General features: G+C 38.7%; 1 protein-coding gene across 10 annotated transcripts in view; it reads right to left on the minus strand.

The window, feature by feature from the left end:
* abi1a (abl-interactor 1a) overlaps positions 1 to 19438 on the minus strand; it is a 62289-nt gene that overhangs the window by 21736 nt on the left and 21115 nt on the right. For all 10 annotated transcript variants that reach the window (XM_051882894.1, XM_051882890.1, XM_051882896.1 and 7 more), the window contains exons 2-3: positions 18365 to 18532; positions 1537 to 1713 (exon numbers count right to left, since the gene is read on the minus strand). In XM_051882894.1, the coding sequence (XP_051738854.1) occupies positions 1537 to 1713; positions 18365 to 18532 (345 nt within the window). The remainder of the gene's footprint in view (positions 1 to 1536; positions 1714 to 18364; positions 18533 to 19438) is intronic.

Genomic DNA, 19438 nt, shown 5'->3' on the forward strand with positions numbered 1-19438 from the left:
GCTTTAACCCCAATAAATGTAAACAACACATACATTAATATTGATTATGCGTGAGGCTCATCCTATAAATGCTCGTAATCGATTGGCTGTTGGGTCGTAGGTGTCATTTCAGCCCTAATCCCTCATGAACGCCCATGACTCACAATCCTGCCAGATTAACCACAGATGGAGGGTGATGATGTCACTGGGTCAAATGTTCTTACTTTTCAGCACATCAGATAACACAGACGCATGCTGTCAACACGGTTATTTAAAACTCCAGCCCCATCTCAATGCTTTCCTCTATAAACCACAGTAATCTTGTGTCATTCTGCTCATTTTGCTGTCAATTTTAAAAGACATAAGTTATTAGATAGAGCTATCACGTGACTCCAGCACGGCCTGGATACTGAGTCACAAAACAATGCTACTAACTAGTCAACCAATATTGATTTTGATGGCCGATATCTTAGAGAGCAGGGCTGATATAAAGCCGATTAGGGTGCAACGGATCACAGAACTCACGGATCGGATCATATTGTGGTTATTGAGTCATGGATCAGTTCATTTTTCGGATGGGGGGGGAGACACATATAACTTTGCTTTACATTTATTATTTAAAGAAAACTTTAAGTACTTCATAACCAGTGTGTTTAAGAGGATACTTGCAGAAACTGATATTTTGACATCATTTTGTGTGTATGCGTCACTTCAAGCGCAAGGAGACGTGGAGAAATCGGTTTAGTTCTGCTGATTGGCTCACTCTCTCCTCCCCCATCATGTGTGGACACGCCCCCTACTGCTGTTTGGCTCACTCTTTGTTCCTCCATAATGAGTGGACACGCCCCCTACTGCTGATTGGTGCTCAGTCTGATACACTTTCAATAGCACTTTTTCAAAAATCGCTTACTGCACCTTTAAACAAGGATTTGATTGTGCTGTAAAGTGTAACAACAACAGTCACCAGACCATTGGCGCCCTCTGCAGGCATTTGTGAAAACACATAATGTACATAAATTGAATGTGTTTATATTTTGTATATGACATTATGTATTTTAACAGTGTTGTCCAATAAAACCACATGATTACTTGCTTTTAATACTTTATTTTGACTTATTATAATTGCCTCATTGTTATTATAATGTATTAAGTCATTTTAAAGGCTATCGATCACTATTTTTATCACCACAAAAAAAAGAGAAAAAAAAAAAATCTGATTATTTGATTAATCTTCAAAATAATCAACCGATTACTCAAATACCAAAATAATCGTTAGTGACAGCCCTAGATATCACACTATCTTATTTAAAGATAACAAAAACCCATAACATTTGCTGAAATTAATATTTTACATAAAATTTACTAAATAAGAAAATGAATATGAAAAAAAAAAAACCTCTGTAAAATATACAGATTTATACTGTAGATTGCAACTTCTTGATTCTGTAATCCTATTATAGTATTTTTCACAAATAAATGGTTAAAAATATAAATAAAAAGAGAGTAAGAAACATGTGAGTTGGAAGCAGTGAATATAGATTTAAAAGCTGTATTTACCTTCACTCCATGACCCACATCGTCCAGTACTGTGTAGTCGATGGGCTTCCTGATGTACCTCACCGGACGCTCCATGTTAGGTGGAGCGATGATCTTATGAGTCCGTGATGTGTTCTTGTTTGTTGTCAGGATGCCAATCTCTCGCCGGGCGACCTTCTCCTTATGGATGTCCACCGTCTAATAAAGACAAAAGACAAAAACAAGACGAAAGATTGACAACAAGGTCCAGACCCCAGTCTATGATTTGATTACATGCTCGTCATAAAGCACAGCTGTACCTCCAGCATCTTAACCCTTTTTCTACTTCGGTACACACTACGGAAAATGAACTATGGTGAATGCTATTCTTCTTCACAGGGATTTTGGAGACATGATCTGACATGCCAGACAGTTGGACCGTGGACACATGCAGGGTACAAAACCGTAAGCGTGACATGCTGTTGATGTGAAATTAGTGTGGTGATGCTGAGAGCAGTGTGCAGCTCTAAGTGCCGGACACGGAAGGGTTCTTCGGCGGTGTGATTCACTGCAGTGTCTGCACCCTGCTGGGCGAGACATCCTCCGGGTGTTTTAAAAGGAGCTTGTGAAGAAGTGAAACACTTTTGACCTTAAAGAGACACCATTAAAAGAGAAAAATACCCCTAACGGTGTATAAAACACCAGGCAGCCTCTGTTTTTCAAACTAATAGGGCACAAAAATCACATGCTGTGTCTCAATTTGCCATACTAAGCATTAAAAGTATGCCAGACATACTACAGCATGATAAAAACATTACTTTAAGAAATACATTTAAAAAATGTCATGGAAGCTTCAGCCTCTGCAGCCATTTCTTGCCAATTTTCAACGTTCAGAAGCAGAAAAAGTATTTTTCCCATTCATTTCTGCCTTGGGGATTAAAGCCAACCAGCTACGAGGTGAATCATTTGAGTTGAAGCAAAAAATTATTTGAAAATCTGACAAAAATACAAATGTTCATGACTTTGATCAATATATTTATACCAATATAACAACATATTTCAAGTTTATTGCAATACAATATGCAAATATATACAAATATTGAAGCATTCTGAGAGCGTGGGTCGACCGACTTGATTACGTCATTCACAGTGCTTCATGGGAATGGGCAGAGCTAACAAGATATTTTGGCGAGTTTTGATTGTGGCGACTCTGATTGGTGGAATTTTCTGTACAGTGTCATGGGTTTATCATAAAGGTTATTTAATCATATTACTATCGTTTGGCATTATTAAGTGCAGTTACTAATAATATTACACGTTTATTTATCGGAAATGTGACAGTAAAAAGCTGAGCTTGAATTGAGATGTAGATAAAATTAACTTTTATTGATGACAATAACATGCAAAAACCTAATTTTTAATAGGTAAAAATGTAAATATTCTACTCATTAACTGTGCCATACTGAACTGATCAACAGCTTCAGTGATTATAAAATTACCGCTCTTTATGTGCTTTCTGTGTAATTCAGTCACAATTTGAAGAAAAGTTTTTGTTTTTCATGAGACTTTGCAACTTTTCCTACTTTTCCCCCACATATTAGGGAGTGGAAATGGCTAATAATTAATTTCATGTCTTTTTAAATAAAAGTTTGTTTGCCATGAAGTCTTCCTTTATCTTTAAACTTTTAGTTTTACAAATAATCACATTAAAAATAACTTTAAAATTGGATAATATTTAGAGATTTGAAGTGCTGGAAAAAGTGTGAAGCACTTTAAAAAGTCCTTGAATTTCACTCCCAAAAGTTTGCATGAACCCTGAAATTAATGTAAAAACATTTGACTATTTCTGTGACAATGGTTACAGTTAGTGTTACTCTCTGGAGAGCCTTATATAACTTGTTCATTCATGGCTCAATATTTCTCTTGGTTTCCACATCAGCTCTGTTTGATCTGATACCTGTAGTTTTTAACAGAGAATACTTCACCGAATTTAAATGCTTCCCACTAGATCTCGCTGCGATGTTATTAATACTGCGGTGAATTCAACTTTTTTAGTGCTCTGTAGTAACAGTGTTGTGTGATCTAGATCGCTGCTCAAGAACCTTCTGAGCTCACGTTGCGTTGCGTTTATAGGTTGTGCTGTTCTTTTATTGTCCGAGCTGATAAACGGTCCGCGCTTCGCAGCTCAAACGAGTAACGCGGTTTCATTCCGCTTTCGCTTTTTAGTTTTTAGCCGTTTGATGTTTCTCATATGCATTGTGTGCATCAGAAATGGCAGCTCTCATCATTTGAGCAACGTGGTGGTCACACCAGTGCGACCTCTAACATAATTTAGTCGTACCGGCAAGAAAAAAAGGTCGCAAAAAGCCACCATTTGGTTGCAGTCTGGAGCCCAGCAGTCCATAACATGATTTAAATTACTTTATCCCTACATTTGATTTATTAATCCAAAATTTGCCAAATTTGGTGACATTCGACAATTCCATTTTTAGATTCTGTGCGCAATTCTGTCTGCGTTTTCCACATTGTGGAAGTCATAAGTCCCTATGTTTGTGTTCACAATTCAGGAATTTTCCATGGACCCGCTGAGATCTCATTTTGAGAAACGCTGTCCTAAATAATCCACTCTAACTCCACAAAACAATTTGTCATCTTTAACATAAAACAGACATAGTAAAGTGGTTAATGTGATCACATAAAGCTCTGAGAAGATTGAGAAAATTCCCTCATAATTGAAGAATGTCATTATATTTTATGTTTGATGAATGGCTTAAAAAGATGCATATGTTTTCAACTCATTCTGACCATCTACAATTCATCCAAAGGCCAAAAATCACTGGCATAAAGGGCTGACACAATGAACTCTGGGCCCTGCATCACTTGCACTCAGTAGAGGTTTCAGTTCCCCATAAAGACACAACTTTACGGATTCCTCAATTAGGCTTCATGGGCAACAAGTTTACCAGTAACACACCATACAGCACCAATTAAAATGTTTATTGCCATCTGCTTGATCTGTAGTCTCTCTCACAGTGCTCTCTCTGGCACACGAGAGGCTTGGAGCAGATGCGGCAGGCCTCCTGTTGGAGATGAAAGGGCAGCAGTGTCTGCAATGCAGAAACACAGAGGATCCCATTCATTTCTCAAAGTTGTGGAGCCAGAGCAGCCCCGGCTCCTATTCAACATCAGGAAGAAGGAGGCTTGTGCACTGCGCTCTTAAAAACCTCTAAAGTTTAAATTCATCTGCTTATTACTTAATCATCTCAAAAGACACTGGTTCAATACTGGGGTAATATCAGATACAAGAGCCCTTGATTTACACACACAGCTGTGGTACGGATGTCAAGGCTCGGTGGATGAAGTCAGTTGGTCAGGCGATCCACACTCCAATCCAGAAGGGGGCGCATGAGGTAATGCAACGCTTTTTCGGAAATACTTACTAAATCTAGATCATTAATTTAACCTAATTACTCAATTCATACATCCACTTGAGAATTTCTTTTGGATGGACTAGAGTCCATTGTAAGACAAGGTTTTTTTCAGTTATAAATGTGGATGGACGAATTATAGAAGTAGAGTTTAGAAGCAGTAGCTCTTTTTTTTTGAGCTGTACATTCAGCAGTGCAGCTGGAGTTGGGGGAAGTGGGAGGGCAGCTCAGTCTGACTTCATCTCCTTCCTGTGAGCTGAAAAATAGGCCTGCTGAAATGTGTGCTGCATATTGCACAATGTGTGCAGGTCCAACTTTATCAAAGGTCCTCAAAAAAAAACCCAATGACGTGTGCCATTGTTTTGGAATCAAGTATTGAGAGCGTTCTCCTGACTGACAAGAGTTATGGTTCAACGAAATGCCTGCTTGGTTTCAAACTGGGAGTATTTCAACATCGTATGTTGAAGGCCAACCCCGCTGCCAAAACAGTTCAAACGCACACTCCATCACTTTCACATTCATCCCTTGAGCCCTGAATGGCTTTCACACATTGCTAATCAGCATGTGGATCTAACTAATTACAAATCACAGTAGGTCATCTGAGTTTGGCAAGACCGTATCTGCTCTACAGTCTTGTGAAGCCAGAGTTTTGACAGTTGCAATGAAGTCTGGTCCACATTGCAGCTTATTCTAGCCAATAACTACTGACTAATAAAAACACAGTTGTATTTTTGTTTTGTCTTTTACTTTAGGATAAGGGTGGGTCAATCTGGTGTCAAATAAACCACACACACATTGACAAATGCAACCGCTAATTCCCCATGGAAGCATTCATTGACCCTCAAACACCAAGTCGTTCATGCAAATAACTTTGATGTAAATTTTAGGTTCAATTCAGCACAACCTGACTCCAGCATACTGTGGATAGCCAGCCAATCCGAATGGAGCATTTATATGCTTTATATTTTCTGCTTTATATTTTCTGTGCAATAAGAATCAGACGATACATGTCTGAAGATGCGATGTCTGAAGCTGAGCCTATTTTTGCACACACCAGAACAGCAAGTTCAACAAGATTTGGCTCTAAAAAGCTAATTCTGAAGATTATTCACCTTTTACATTAGCATAGAAAATTACTTATGTCAGGGCTTACATACAAGTGGCAAGAAATCTCTTTAATGGCTGCACAAATACTCAAATTTGTATTTGAGTATTTCTCTTAAATACTCAAGTACAAATTTGAGTATTTAAGAAAAATAATAAAATTTCATTTTACATTACAACTGTAAATTTACAATATTAATATTTATATGCAGCAGCGATAGTATAGTGGTGAGTCGCATGGCAATTTTGACGTAAATCGACCGAGGTTTGAATCCTCCTTTTGCCGAACTCGCTCTACTCCCTTTTCCCATCACATATCAGATCGGAAAGGCATTTATTTTCAATAAAAATGAAGAAAATTTGGAAATAAAAGTGGAAATAAAGTGTCTTTAATAAAGTGTGTTTAATAATAAAGTGTTTATCGGTTAGGGTTATGTGTAGGGAGGGCTTTATTGTCACAATAAGGCGGCATCCATTTAATCATTTTAATAAATATAATCATTTACACTATGTTACTGTTGCATACCGTTTAATGTACAACACCACTAAGGTGCAAATAGTGGCTCTGAATGAGCCAAGTGGAATGGATTTGAGAAAGCAGCAGGCTGCAACTAAAACATGGAATGTTTAATTTATTAGGCATTCCTCAAGTGGAATGGATTTGACTGACGACGCTCTGAAAAGTGAACAGACAAATGCGCTGAATTAGAGATGGTAAACGCGAGTGGGTCCAATATCATTGGTCTTGTCCCACCCATATACAATGAACGCTCATGTATAGCTGTCTTAAACCATCAAACTTTTATTTTGATGGAAAACCTTATCTTAAAGCTTATCTTTTGTTAAGTGCTTCTCACTGCAAGCATGGGAAGATGGTTGTTTTGTTCCAAAATGCAGGTTAACGTGACCCAAAATCAGATCAGATGAAGAGAACGAGTTCCTGCGATCTACTCTGAGACACTGGAAACACCGGCTGATAATAATCTACTTGCACGTAAAAACACAGTGACACACACTTCACTTGTGATTTCATTTGCGACCAAAACATATTGTGATTTAGTTTTATTACAATTAATTGTAGAGCCTTACCATTTAGAGTTCACACTGAATATCTAGTGTAATTAGTATGCCCTGGACCTTGTGTCTCACAACAGGATGTATCAAGATGCATCAACTCAACATGAAGTGACTTCACACTGAGCTTACTGAAGAATCATGTGAAAGAGCCTTTACGGTGTTATCTGTCATTTAGAAGATCATTTCCTATTTAAGAAACTCAGTGTACACTTTCTGCAGGCACAGTCCTAGAGCAAGGGTCTTTCACCACCCACAGAAGACGACAAGAGGGTGCTTACCGAAACTGCTTGACGGTAAAAGAATGGTTGCCACCAAACTTGCTTCTCTCTGCATGTCTGAGGTCAAAAGGGTGTGCACTGTGTGAGCTAAATGATCCTCAGTAGGGTTGTCCCCGTAACAGTTTTAGCAGTCAATACCAGTATCAAGTAAAATTCTATGATTCTCAATACCTTTTATTCAAAACCGCAGCAAAAACTAGTATGCAACTGAACACACTTTTTTTTTTTTTTTAAAAGTATAAATATTAACATATTAAAACAATTAAATATAGCCCAAGTGTTTCTCAAATAAATAGAAAATTAAAAATTTGAATCATTAGTAAAATTAAAACAAATTATATTGAAAACAAAGATATTTAGTAAATCAAATGTAAAACAAAACTACTTAACATGTAAGGACAGTTTTCACTGCACTTTCACATTTTACATATACAGTTTAGGCTTACATATTGCACAGAGCAATGACACAGCCTCATGAATATAGATTTGTGTGTCATCGGCATAAAAGTGATACTTAATATCCAAATTTCGTAAGAGTTGACCAAGCGGGAATAAATAAAGACTAAAAAGTAAGGGTCCTAAAACGGAGCCCTGAGGGACGCCAGTAGAAACTGACCCAATATCAGACCTGTATTCCCCTAAAGCAACAAACTGTCTACGTCCAGTCAAATAGGATCTAAACCAGTTTAAGACGGTGCCGGAAATACCAAAAACTGTTTCAAGGTGATTCAGTAAAAGAGTATAATCTATGGTGTCGAAAGCGGCTCTCATGTCTAAGAGAATAAGAATAGTGGGAGATCCAGCATCAGAGGCCCAAAGTAAGTCATTAGACACTTTAACCAGGGCCATTTCAATGCTATGAAATTTTTGAAAACTAACAGAAAGATGATTATGCAACTGTAAAGCTGCAACTCCTAAAACTTTAGCCAGGAAAGGAAGATTTGATATATGTCGATAGTCATTTAAATTATCCAAACCTAAGTTGCGCTTCTTGAGTACCAGGGTAACAGCAGCAATTTTTAATGCAGCTGGGACCACAACAGTTCTTAAGGATTCATTAATTATGTTAAGCACTGCTGGGCACAAAATGCTCAAAACAAGACTTAAACAAACCAGTAGGAAGGAGATCAAGTATGCAAGTAGTAATTATCTGAATCTGTAATTATAATAAGCAGCTGCTGCTGAAAATGGTTTCTTTGTATGGAAAGTAGCATGTTAGTTACTTGTGTTATTTTGCATTAAAAATGTTGTCTTCTCATGACCATTTGAGTGAGAACACTGACTCTGATAGACACAAGCATTATCAGAAAGAGAGAGAGAGAGAGAGAGAGAGAGAGAGAGAGAGAGAGAGAGAGAGAAGCCGCATACATGCAAAGATGGTTGAAATAGAAACTGATGCTCTAGGTTTAAACTGTTGTTGGTAAATGACGGAATATTTTCGGTTAAAGCACCTTTGAATAATTTGAGTGTGTTGACATTAATAACTCGCTAAAAGAAGCCTTCAGACCAAGATGAACATTTGACCTGACATGCATGTAGCCATGCTATTACTGCATGTGCTATTCACAGGACAAACACACACATATGCACAGACAGACCTTGCGTACCGGATTGTGTCTGAACTTGGTTGTACTGAAGGGTCAATGACATTTTCGTTTTGTTTGACAGAAACTGAATTGATATGGTAAAAATCGATGCTATCTTTTTTGTCCATACATTGTATACGTCTTGCAAATTGATGCTGTCATTCAGTTATGGCAATGGGCATGCGTGCGCGTAGTAGACCAATCACAAAGTATTGGGCCATCTGACCAATCAAAACAGTTTAGGCTCACGGAAAGGAGGGGTTCTAACGAATCGTTTACAAAACATTCAGAACTGAGGTGAAATTAAATGTATATTATGAGAAAATGAAAGTGTTTTTTGACCTTGCATGCATGTAAACCTGTTGTAGGAGACTCCCAAATCAATATTAGGAACATTAAAAAAGGCATAATAGGGGCACTTTAATGTAGGTTTTTGGAGAGTTACCATCATGGCAACAAGTGGTGTATGCGGCTTGGTTTGAGAGGATGTAAGCTACATGTTTTAAGTTGCTTTACTTATTCAGTAAGTGCTATACCATGCTATTGTTAACATGCAAGCAAATTAGCAAGTTGGCATTTTCTGAATTAGTTTGTTATAATATTTGCATTGAGATTACCTGATAATTTTAAGGTAAATGTATAAATTAGTGTACTCAAATATTTCAAGTTAAGAACAATAAAAATGTATACAGAAGTACAAAATAAAAATCCTACTTAAACTTTGAGCTTCTTAACTTAAATTCTCATTCAACTTTGAGTTCTGACAACTTATTAGGGTTTACAGATTCGATTTGCAAGAACTCAAAACAAAAAAGTTCATTAAATATTTTATGTTAATTGCTATCAAAATGTGTAAGTACAACTAACTCAGTACTTCAAGTTACGAGCAATTAACATTCATGAGTACTACAAACTCAAAACTTGATAGTTCTGCTTGCTTACAATTGGGAACATCATAACTCAAAAATGTGATGGAACTGATTACCTCAATTTTTTTGAGTTAGCCCAACTTATTTGGGTTTACAGTGAAGTCAAAAGTAATAACACATTTTTGTTAAACCTTGGACATACAGTATGTGAGAGTTCCAAAAAATAATTGGAAATGTATTTAGTTGCACTTTATTTTACAGTACATCTACTTAATATGTGCTACTGGTTATTATAGTAAACAGCACATCTACAACAGGACCATATATTTAATATTCTTCAATGTGAAATGTATTTGAAATTTAACAGCATACAAATAAATTAAATTTAGTGAGATTGGTGGAGAAGATGGACAAAAAGAGAGATTTTGATATAAGTCAGACAGACAGTTTCACTTCAGCATCTGACAGGAAAAAAAAAAAAAAAAGCAGTTTCAGCAGTTTAACAAAGCGACCCAGGGGTGGCATGGGTTCCGGAAAAGCCAGCTATGCACAAACAGACAGACGTGTTGTGCATATCTGTAGACAAGGGCTGAGCAACAGTGGCCTGTAGCACACACCCTAAACAACACACACACCCACAACCATGGTTACACTCGGTTATGTCAGGACTGCCATGCAAGCATTTAATAATAGCGCAAAACCACATGATTATTTCTGAAATGAGAAACGGACCACACCCTGATGTTTGGGTTAGTAGCCAAGTTTTTTTTTTTTTTTTAAATGCATTGTAAGAATTGGAGCCCCACAGCCTAAATAGCTTGTGAACCATCATTCGTAGCACATAACCAATACTATGCAGGAATAAACTAACCACGCATGCAACAGAACATGTGGAACGGCTCTTTGTCGCATATCCAGCGCTAAACGGAAACGCTTGGTGATTAAAAGCAAGGACGCAGCTCGGTTAGTTTAGACTGCAGCTCACTAACAACATTACGAGCACAGCTGAAGGGTGAGGACAGGCGCTCCCTTCACAGATTTACGGCTGTGTTATGCTCCATCTGGCTTTGGCTTCTCTCTGACAGGGTGACCACGAGCATCTGAAAGCAGCTATCTCTGCAGAGAGCCAGATGAACATTAACTGTGAGCAATATAAATGAGCAGCCTCTTCAAGATTAAGCCTTTACTTTGCAAATGTTTGCAAACGTATATAAATGTATTTGGTTGTATATTACGACAAAAAAAAAAAATTAACCTCATGAATGATGAAGTTGAAGAAACATCTACATACTCTGCATAAAAGTCGAGCCTTTAGCCACACAAGATCCACTACAACTCAGTGGAAAGCTTAATAGAATGGTTCTACTGAAAATGGACTCTTTGTGGACTATCTAAATTCTCTCATTACTATAAAAGACAATAGGAAAATACTCTGATAAGAAGGATTTAAGCTTTCCAACGGTGAACAGCGAAAACAAGCATAATCTGCTGAGACTAATATAATCTCTTGTCACTCCTGTGGGAAAATAATTTCAAGTGCACAAGGTTTATGCCCAGGTTAGACACAATCAAGTGAATAACGTGAGTGAAGTTGAGGAATTGACAGAGGGTAGTTTGCATCCCTTCAACTGAGAAAATTATACTGTCTCCTCAATGTCTCTTTCTCTTCTTCTACTTGCCAATGCAGACAGATGATTTGTGCACAAATTGCATGGGAGGCTTCCACTTCAGAATCAAACCACTGTAGGTCAACATCAGGTTACAGGAATAGTCTAAACAGCACCCCAATGCAAGGAACTTGTTCTTTGCCAAATACATTGACACTGGGAAATGCATTGAGATTTGTCGAGCTGATTTGCTGATTTGTTCTCGGGATCTCTAGCAGCAATTCTGGTGTGGGAAGCATGCTCTTGTTGAGGTCCAGTCAGTCATGGATTTGGGAAAAGTCACGTGATTGAACCCTCTGCCCCCTACTTAATTGTCACAATTCACACATAATCTCATTCCCATGTGACACAGTTTGGCCAAACTTTATTGTCAGGAAACAGAGGGGGGGAGCAGGTCTTCCCTACAATCTCATCTCTGGAACTCCATTTCCTGTTTGGATGAGGCTCTACTGCCAAGAGCACACTAAGGCAGACAGTCAGGAGAGATGAAGTCAGAGAGAGGCCAAAAAAATTTGTAGTCAATCTTGTTAACTCAAAGTGGGGGGCTAAGTATTTACACCACACGCAACAACAAAGTATGAAGAACTTCCCTGCATGGTAGGAATTCTGCAGCCAAGTACCATGTACACTAAAACTTGGACTTTGGTGATAACAGTTAGAGATGCATCACAAAACAAAGCTTTTAGCTCATTAGATGCTATGAAGGAATGCACAAACTTTGCTGAATTGCAGACAACTCAGAACTTGGAATTCTCTAACCTCCTACTTGAAAACACTCAAGGACAGGCATGAAACTTGTAAAGTTGGGATAGATCAATCAAACCCAACTCTAGTGAAAAACAGGAGATAGTAGCACTGTTGTAGTACTCGAGACTGGGCTCCAGTCTTGAGTTTAAGAACCATATTTTCATGGTCTTGGTCTTTATGGTCTGTGCCAAGTTTGCATGACATTAATTTAAAACCAGGCTTCATTCCCTCCAAAGGAAAGCATATTTATACTGTCTGATTCGTTCAGACCCTCTTTAGGTCTCTGTCTTGACTTGGACTCCATCCTCTTCTCTTCTCAGTCTTGACTCGGACTCAACATACTATCGAAGGTTGGACTTGGACTTAAAAAAGTTGGTCTGGAATACGGGATGACGGAAACTCTGAGGTTGAAAATTGGAAAATTTCAATTAAACTTCTCTTTAGTTTCATTTAGCTTTAGTTGGCATCTGCAGATGGCACGGCAGATTGTGTTTACCGACAGTGGTTTCTGGAAGTATTCCTGGGCCCATTTAGTAATGTCATTGACACAATCATGCCGATGAGTGATGCAGGGACGTTTGAGGGCCTGAAGACCACAGGCATCCAATAAAGGTCTTCAGCCTTGTCCCTTACGCACAGAGATTTCTCCAGTTTCTCTGAATCTTTTGATGTTATACACTGTAGATGATGAGATTTGCAAAGCCTTTGAAATTTGACGTTGAGGAACATTGTTTTTAAAGTATTCCACAATCTTTTTAAGCAGTCTTTCACAGATTCACGGCCCATCTTTACTTCTGAGAGACTCTGCCTCTCTAAGACATCCCTTTTATAGCTAATCATACAGACCTGATGTCAATTAACTAACTATTAGTTGCTAGATGTTCCCCCAGCTGAATCTTTTCAAAATTTCTTGCTTTTTCAGCCATTTGTTGCCCCCGTGCCAACTTTTTTTAAACCTGTAGCAGGAATCAAATTTGAAATGAGCTCATTAGTGGATAAGTGTACAATTTCTCAGTTTAAACATTTGTAATGTTATCTATGTTCTATTGTGAATAAAATATTGGCTCATGTGATTTGAAAGTCTTTTAGTTTTCATTTTATTAAAATTTACAGTAGTGGGTAGTATCATTACCATGGTATAAAATGTCTATTGTGAGATCGTGTATATAGCGGTATGTAAATATTTAGCACTATTGAAATATTGTGATATATATATTAGTTATCGTGAAATAAAATTACTCATATTGTGAAATAAGAATTGGTCATAATGCCCACTCCTAATTCCAAGTAATAAAAAGATGCAGGGAAGGACTTGGCCCAGGCCCAGTTATGAAGGGGGCCCACTAAGGTCCTCTAAGGTCATCTAAGGCGGCTTCTCCACCAGTCGCTGATGGGATACGCATGGAACCATTTCTAAGCATGCTGCTTCAGAACTCCACTCTCAGAGCTTCCTTTAATTAGCCATCTCTGTAGTCCCTCAGATGCAACAGACAAACACGGAATTACTTGCAGCTATGAAGAGAGAAAACAGCAATACGAGACTCCTAGTGTGTTGCCAAGTCTTTAGCTGGCCAGACAAAGCGCTGACTGTTCACAGTCTCTTAGCAGCCACTTCATGCACTGGTCTAGGTAGCAGCACTTCAGCCTCCCACGCTCAGGGTCAGGGCCGGCTCCAATTCATGATAACACAACTCAAAATATTCAGTCTAGAGCTGTGATGAAAACAGTGAACTCCAGACCTGCCATGCTGGCCCATTAGTCTGCTGCACTGATGTTCTAATCTAATTTGGCCACATGCTGGCAGTGCGGTCTGTCTAATAGGCAGCCAGAGGAAGAGGGAAGAGTGAGAAATGCTGTAAAGATGGGAACATCCTCTGTCAGCAAAGCTCTGGGTGTGCCTCAGCCAAGAGATTAGAGCCACTTTATAGCCATTAGTCACCTTCCAGTAGGAACAGGGCAGTCATGACTGATCTGCAGCAATCAGCACTGAGGCTACAGGATTACGGTTGGTTTCTGAAACACTACAATTATCAGAGTTGAATGACCAATTGATATATCTCAGTTTGTCTAAAATATAGGAGTGAGAAACTTTAAACACGTGGCCTCTATGACAGGGCTGTCCAGTTGACCATATGCACGGTTACTTCCTGGTTTTCGTAAAGCCAGCTTGGACACTTCCGGTGAAATGTTAGCTGTCATTCTGTACATCGACACAACCATCAATGGTTGACTTTTTAATGTTGTATTTATATTTTAATGCAGTTATCACACTTGCCTAATTTGCCAATAAACCAGTTTTATTGACCGCAATAAAGACGAAGCTAAAGGGAACGTTTGAATAAGAAACACGGTGTCTGTAATTAGACACGCACACGCTTTTCCAGCACTTCAAATGTTATTTTTAATGTGATGACCAAAAACATTATTTGTTCATCCTTCTGAGATTGTCCACATGCAACATTTACATGCAACATTGCAATGTTGTATTACCGAATGTTTCAAGATGTAGGAAATGCATCGTTTGATAGAAAACACTTTTATTTAAAAATAAAAAAGACATTAAATTATAACCATCAGATGGTGGCAGAGGAGCATTTATTGGCTCATATTAGCCATTTCCTGTAATAGTTTTTCACTCAGTTTCGCTTTTGAATAAATATTAAACATTATAAAACCACTAGGTTTAAAAATACATTGTCAAGGTGAAGTACGAAGTACTCACAAAATCTCATGAAAAACAATAACTTCTCTTGTGAATGAATTACACTGAAAGCGACTGATGATTCAATCATCAATGATTGGCACTCTTATGTGAAAACTCACATTTTGTTCAATGAATTTAACTAAAGTGCACAATAAAACTTTAATTTACAGTGTGTTGATGCTTTTTTCCCCACACGAAAGTATAAAAACTGATGGTCGAATTGAATTTTGTCGAGGAGGAACACTGAGGTACCTCTTTTTTTTTTTATGTTGTCTTATGTTTGAATAACTAAATTAATGCTAGGCCTGACTATTATTCTGATTATAAACTAAGTATTACACTATTGATGCTCGGCATCAAAAAGTGACATTTCACCGGAAGTTTTCCAGCTGGCTTATATTATTGCGGAAGACACTACGTGCATACAGTCCATTCTGCTCCTGGATGGCCTGCAGAGTTTAGCTCCAAAACACCTGCCTGGAAGTATCTAGTAATCCCAAAGACCTTCATTACCTAGTTCAGGTATTTAATTAAACTTCAAAGGTGGCCCTCCAAGAATAAGATTTGACATTACTGAACTATGAAGTTGATAGGTTTTGCTCAACTAACAGCACACAACACGAACTGTCACTCATTGGTGATATAGTGTGCAGTACCATTTGACAATGGCACATGATGGCAAGGGTTGCAAATCCTGTGCAACAAACCCATGATAGCCTTAGAAATTCACTGTGCTCTTTCCAATATTTGTGGAAGCTTACTTGAGGTTTTGTGTGTGTGTGTGTGTGTGTGTGTGTGTGTGGGATTGGCAGCAAGCAAAGCATACCATTCTATCTCTGCTTTTTGTGGAGTGATTCGTGCATCACTGAATAGGTTTTTCCCCAACCTTTAATACAACACGCTTCAACAGAAAACTTTCTTACAGACAGCACCCTGTTTTCAACATAACTGTCCTATTATTCTCATCTCCAACTTTGGAGAGAATCATGATTGACACTGTAAGTGGAGGGAGTGTGTGAAGAGCTGGACGTGAGAACAGGCCTCTGTTGACCCTCTAAATAAGCCTGTCTTACAGCCATTCATAAAGCCCACTGTGATTCCCAGACACATATGAATGGAGACGAGACCTGAAAATACACTCCACTGTACAGCAATTAATCCCATCAACATCTGCCGATTCAAGTTCTAATGTGATTGGCGGATTATAACAGTCTAATAACTCAGGGTTTAGCACTTCATCGTGGGCAGTGTCTGTGCTATGAGGGTGAGAAAAACAGAATTGGTATTTGCCAAATAAGAGATCTAATTTTGAGAATCTTCAGATGGTTGAAGATCTTGTTAAAGCTGAACCTTTCCAACATTCTGAGTGATGGTTAAAAAAAAAAAAAAAATGAGCCAAAACAAAATGGCAACAAACTTTTTTTTAAACACCAGTTTTATTCTTCGCTAAGCTCTGTTCAAAAGACTAGTGAGCTGCCTTCCTAAACAGCACCAAAGATGCACTACTGATGTAAAGGCAGCTGCAAACAGTCAGCAGAATATTATGCTACTTTCAAAGACACCTTATTTTGAAAAAAAAAAAGAAAAAAAAAAGCCATGTATCCAATTCCAAAAACATGGACTATTTTACCCAATTTCTGAGTGTTTTATGTACTTTTACAGCAACACACCGTTAGCTTAGCAACATGCTAACTTCGGACTCTACTGAAATCAATAGTAAGTTGAGTTGCTGCCTATGAAGAGAATTCTAAATAAGTCACTTTTGAGATTCTATAACTGTTGTTTGTCCACCAAAGCATTTTTCCCGGGGCTAGTGTATTTTTCCAATTGTTTTTAATGGGAGCGCCGCGTTTTTAAAACACCAGGTGCGTAAAGCCGAAAGTATACTTCACTTACACGTAGGCAAGGGTCAGTGTACAGTGTGCGTGATGCGAATTTCGTCATTTCGAAGGTCGCACATGCGCATTTAATTTAATTATCCACAAGGTGGCAACTGTGCCCTGGGGGAGTGGATTTACAAGGTAGTTGAAGAAAACATGCATAAACAGAACAAACCGGAAAGCATGCAAGCTACAGTGACAATGGAGGCCTAAATAGACGAGAGATTGTGCAAAGAGGTTAGAAAGTACCCTCATTTGTACAACTCTAGCATGAAAGAATACAAATATATTTACATGGTTATAACTCACGGCGAGAGATTACTCAAAACTGCGCATGCATCGAACGCCTATGTACGCGTACGAGGCAAGTGAAGTATACTTTGCCAAGCTGTACGTTCAACTGAACACGTATGCTAACGTGCGCGTAAAAAACAAACTATACCCAGGGCGTAGCGAGGTGCTAAGCATCTATTTCACGCTGAAGCGCTCATCACTGTCACTTTTTACCAAAGACTATAGAATAACACAAGACGTGTCACTCGTATTGTTATGAATGGGAGAAAGTGTAACGCGCAATATGGCGGAATAAGTCCCGCCTTCAAAATAAGAGCCAATCGCCGACTGGTAAAGTCATTGCGTCACTGCAGCGGCCGTTAGAAGCTCCGGTTCCTATAGAAACAGTCAGATGCGCGCCTCCGAAACGAGGCACAAGAGACGCGCATTTAGGTCTGCGCATGCGCATTAGCTTGATCCAGCCTAAAAAATACAGTTTTTTTGTCATGATTCGAGCGTTTGGAAAAAAAAATTATGGGAGTTGTCAGATTTCATTGGTGATTTCAAACATGAAATTTAATCGAAAGCTTGGCAAACAGCTTTGGAGAATTTGATGTTCCCCATTCAAAGAGATAGGAGCTGCACTTGCATGCCCGAGAGACGTTTCAAAGATGGCCGCCGAGTGAAATGACTTGTCTTAAAGGGACTTTGTTTTTACCCAGCCGTCCAATCACAGGAGAGGAGGAGCGAGACAAATACAACACCGACCAACCGATCTGAATAACATCTGACGTTATGAAAATGATTTTCACATTCCTAAATAGGGATTGGCTGTATGATGAAAATCTGACATGTCTCGACAATATCAAATAAGTGTTGTTCTAAATATCAACATGACTGTCTTACAGACAATAGGTTGCAGAGCTTTTTATATTGGCACCAGCGACTAGTGGGTTTAATTGAAGCCAGTAATGATTTCAGCAACTAACAGCACCATATGGAAGTGGGATGAGGTTTACAGAAGGACTCCGTGGGAGAGTTTTACGTCTCCGTGATGATCGCATGGAGACGCATACACGAAGAAGAAAGAGAAACGAGGGACAAAAGAGGTGAACAGAAAACAGATATTAACTAGTCAGTCACTGTGAGAGACAGACAATATGCTTAATGAAAACTCTAGACAGACAAGGACAAAGCAAAGGAAATGAAATTGAGAGAGAGAGAGAGAGAGATATATTAAAAGCGAACATTTCTGACCTGAGATATGTGGTTAATGGAGGACTCCATCCTGCGCAGCTGTGAGGCCTGGATATCCAACAACTGCAGGACATTGTTGGCTAAGGCATTGATCTGATAGGCCACACTCGCCAGGGATTGGGTGGTGTAGGCTTTGGTCTCCTCCAAGGCTTTCCTCTTATCCTGTGCCTGCAGGTTAAGGTCAGAAAAACATTTTAATGCACATTTTCACAATAACAGCAATCGCTTCAACCTATACACAGTCCCACGGACAGTCAGTATGCTGCAAACAAAATCATCCTTTCCAATCTGACTGAAAAACTGCACAAGTTTTAATTAGTCTTGGGAAAACAAAGTCATGTTTACATGGTGACAGGATGCTACAGTAAGCAAAATAATGCTGGATTTGACAAAGTTTGCAACTAGGGGTGTGATGAGACGCCATGAGATCTTGCAAGATTAAAATGTGATGATTTTTTTGTCGAGGTAAAAAGCAGTCTCGTGATATTGCCATGACATGGTGCGAGGATGAAATTAGGATAGAATATGCCACTGCTACGTTTACATTACGCCTCCACTGCTGTTTTGCTTTTTATAGAAATGAAAACATTAATTAATTTAGATAACGGTCGATTCAATTCCATTCAGCTCATCCAACACGAGCTGCAGAGTCCTACGCAGTGCAGCAGGAATCAGAGTTCACTGATCACGTGACGAGAGTAAGTGACGGGATGACTGACAAGACCATGGCGGAGGATTCGTTGCATAACAAATTTCTTATCTTGCAGAATGCGCTCTCAGTACCGCTGCTCTCAATCTCAAGTAAAAGGAAAAAGTTTCATTCGAGTTTGCTGAGGTAGTTAGTGAGCGGTGAGTGTACACAATGCTAAAGTATTGATACTTCTTTGTAAAGTAGTCTTCTGATGTGGTATGTTTAATTTCCAGATGGGTGGTTCTTGGATATTGAAATGTGGAATGTTTACAGATTCACAATTTAATCCAGTGGTTCTCAACTAATAGGTCAGGGCCCACTAGGGGGCCTCAAAATGACTTAAAATTATTTAAATTAAGACAAAACTATATATGACTTCTTTT

Source organism: Ctenopharyngodon idella, chromosome 23 (assembly GCF_019924925.1).
Source record: "Ctenopharyngodon idella isolate HZGC_01 chromosome 23, HZGC01, whole genome shotgun sequence".
NCBI lineage: Eukaryota > Metazoa > Chordata > Actinopteri > Cypriniformes > Xenocyprididae > Ctenopharyngodon > Ctenopharyngodon idella.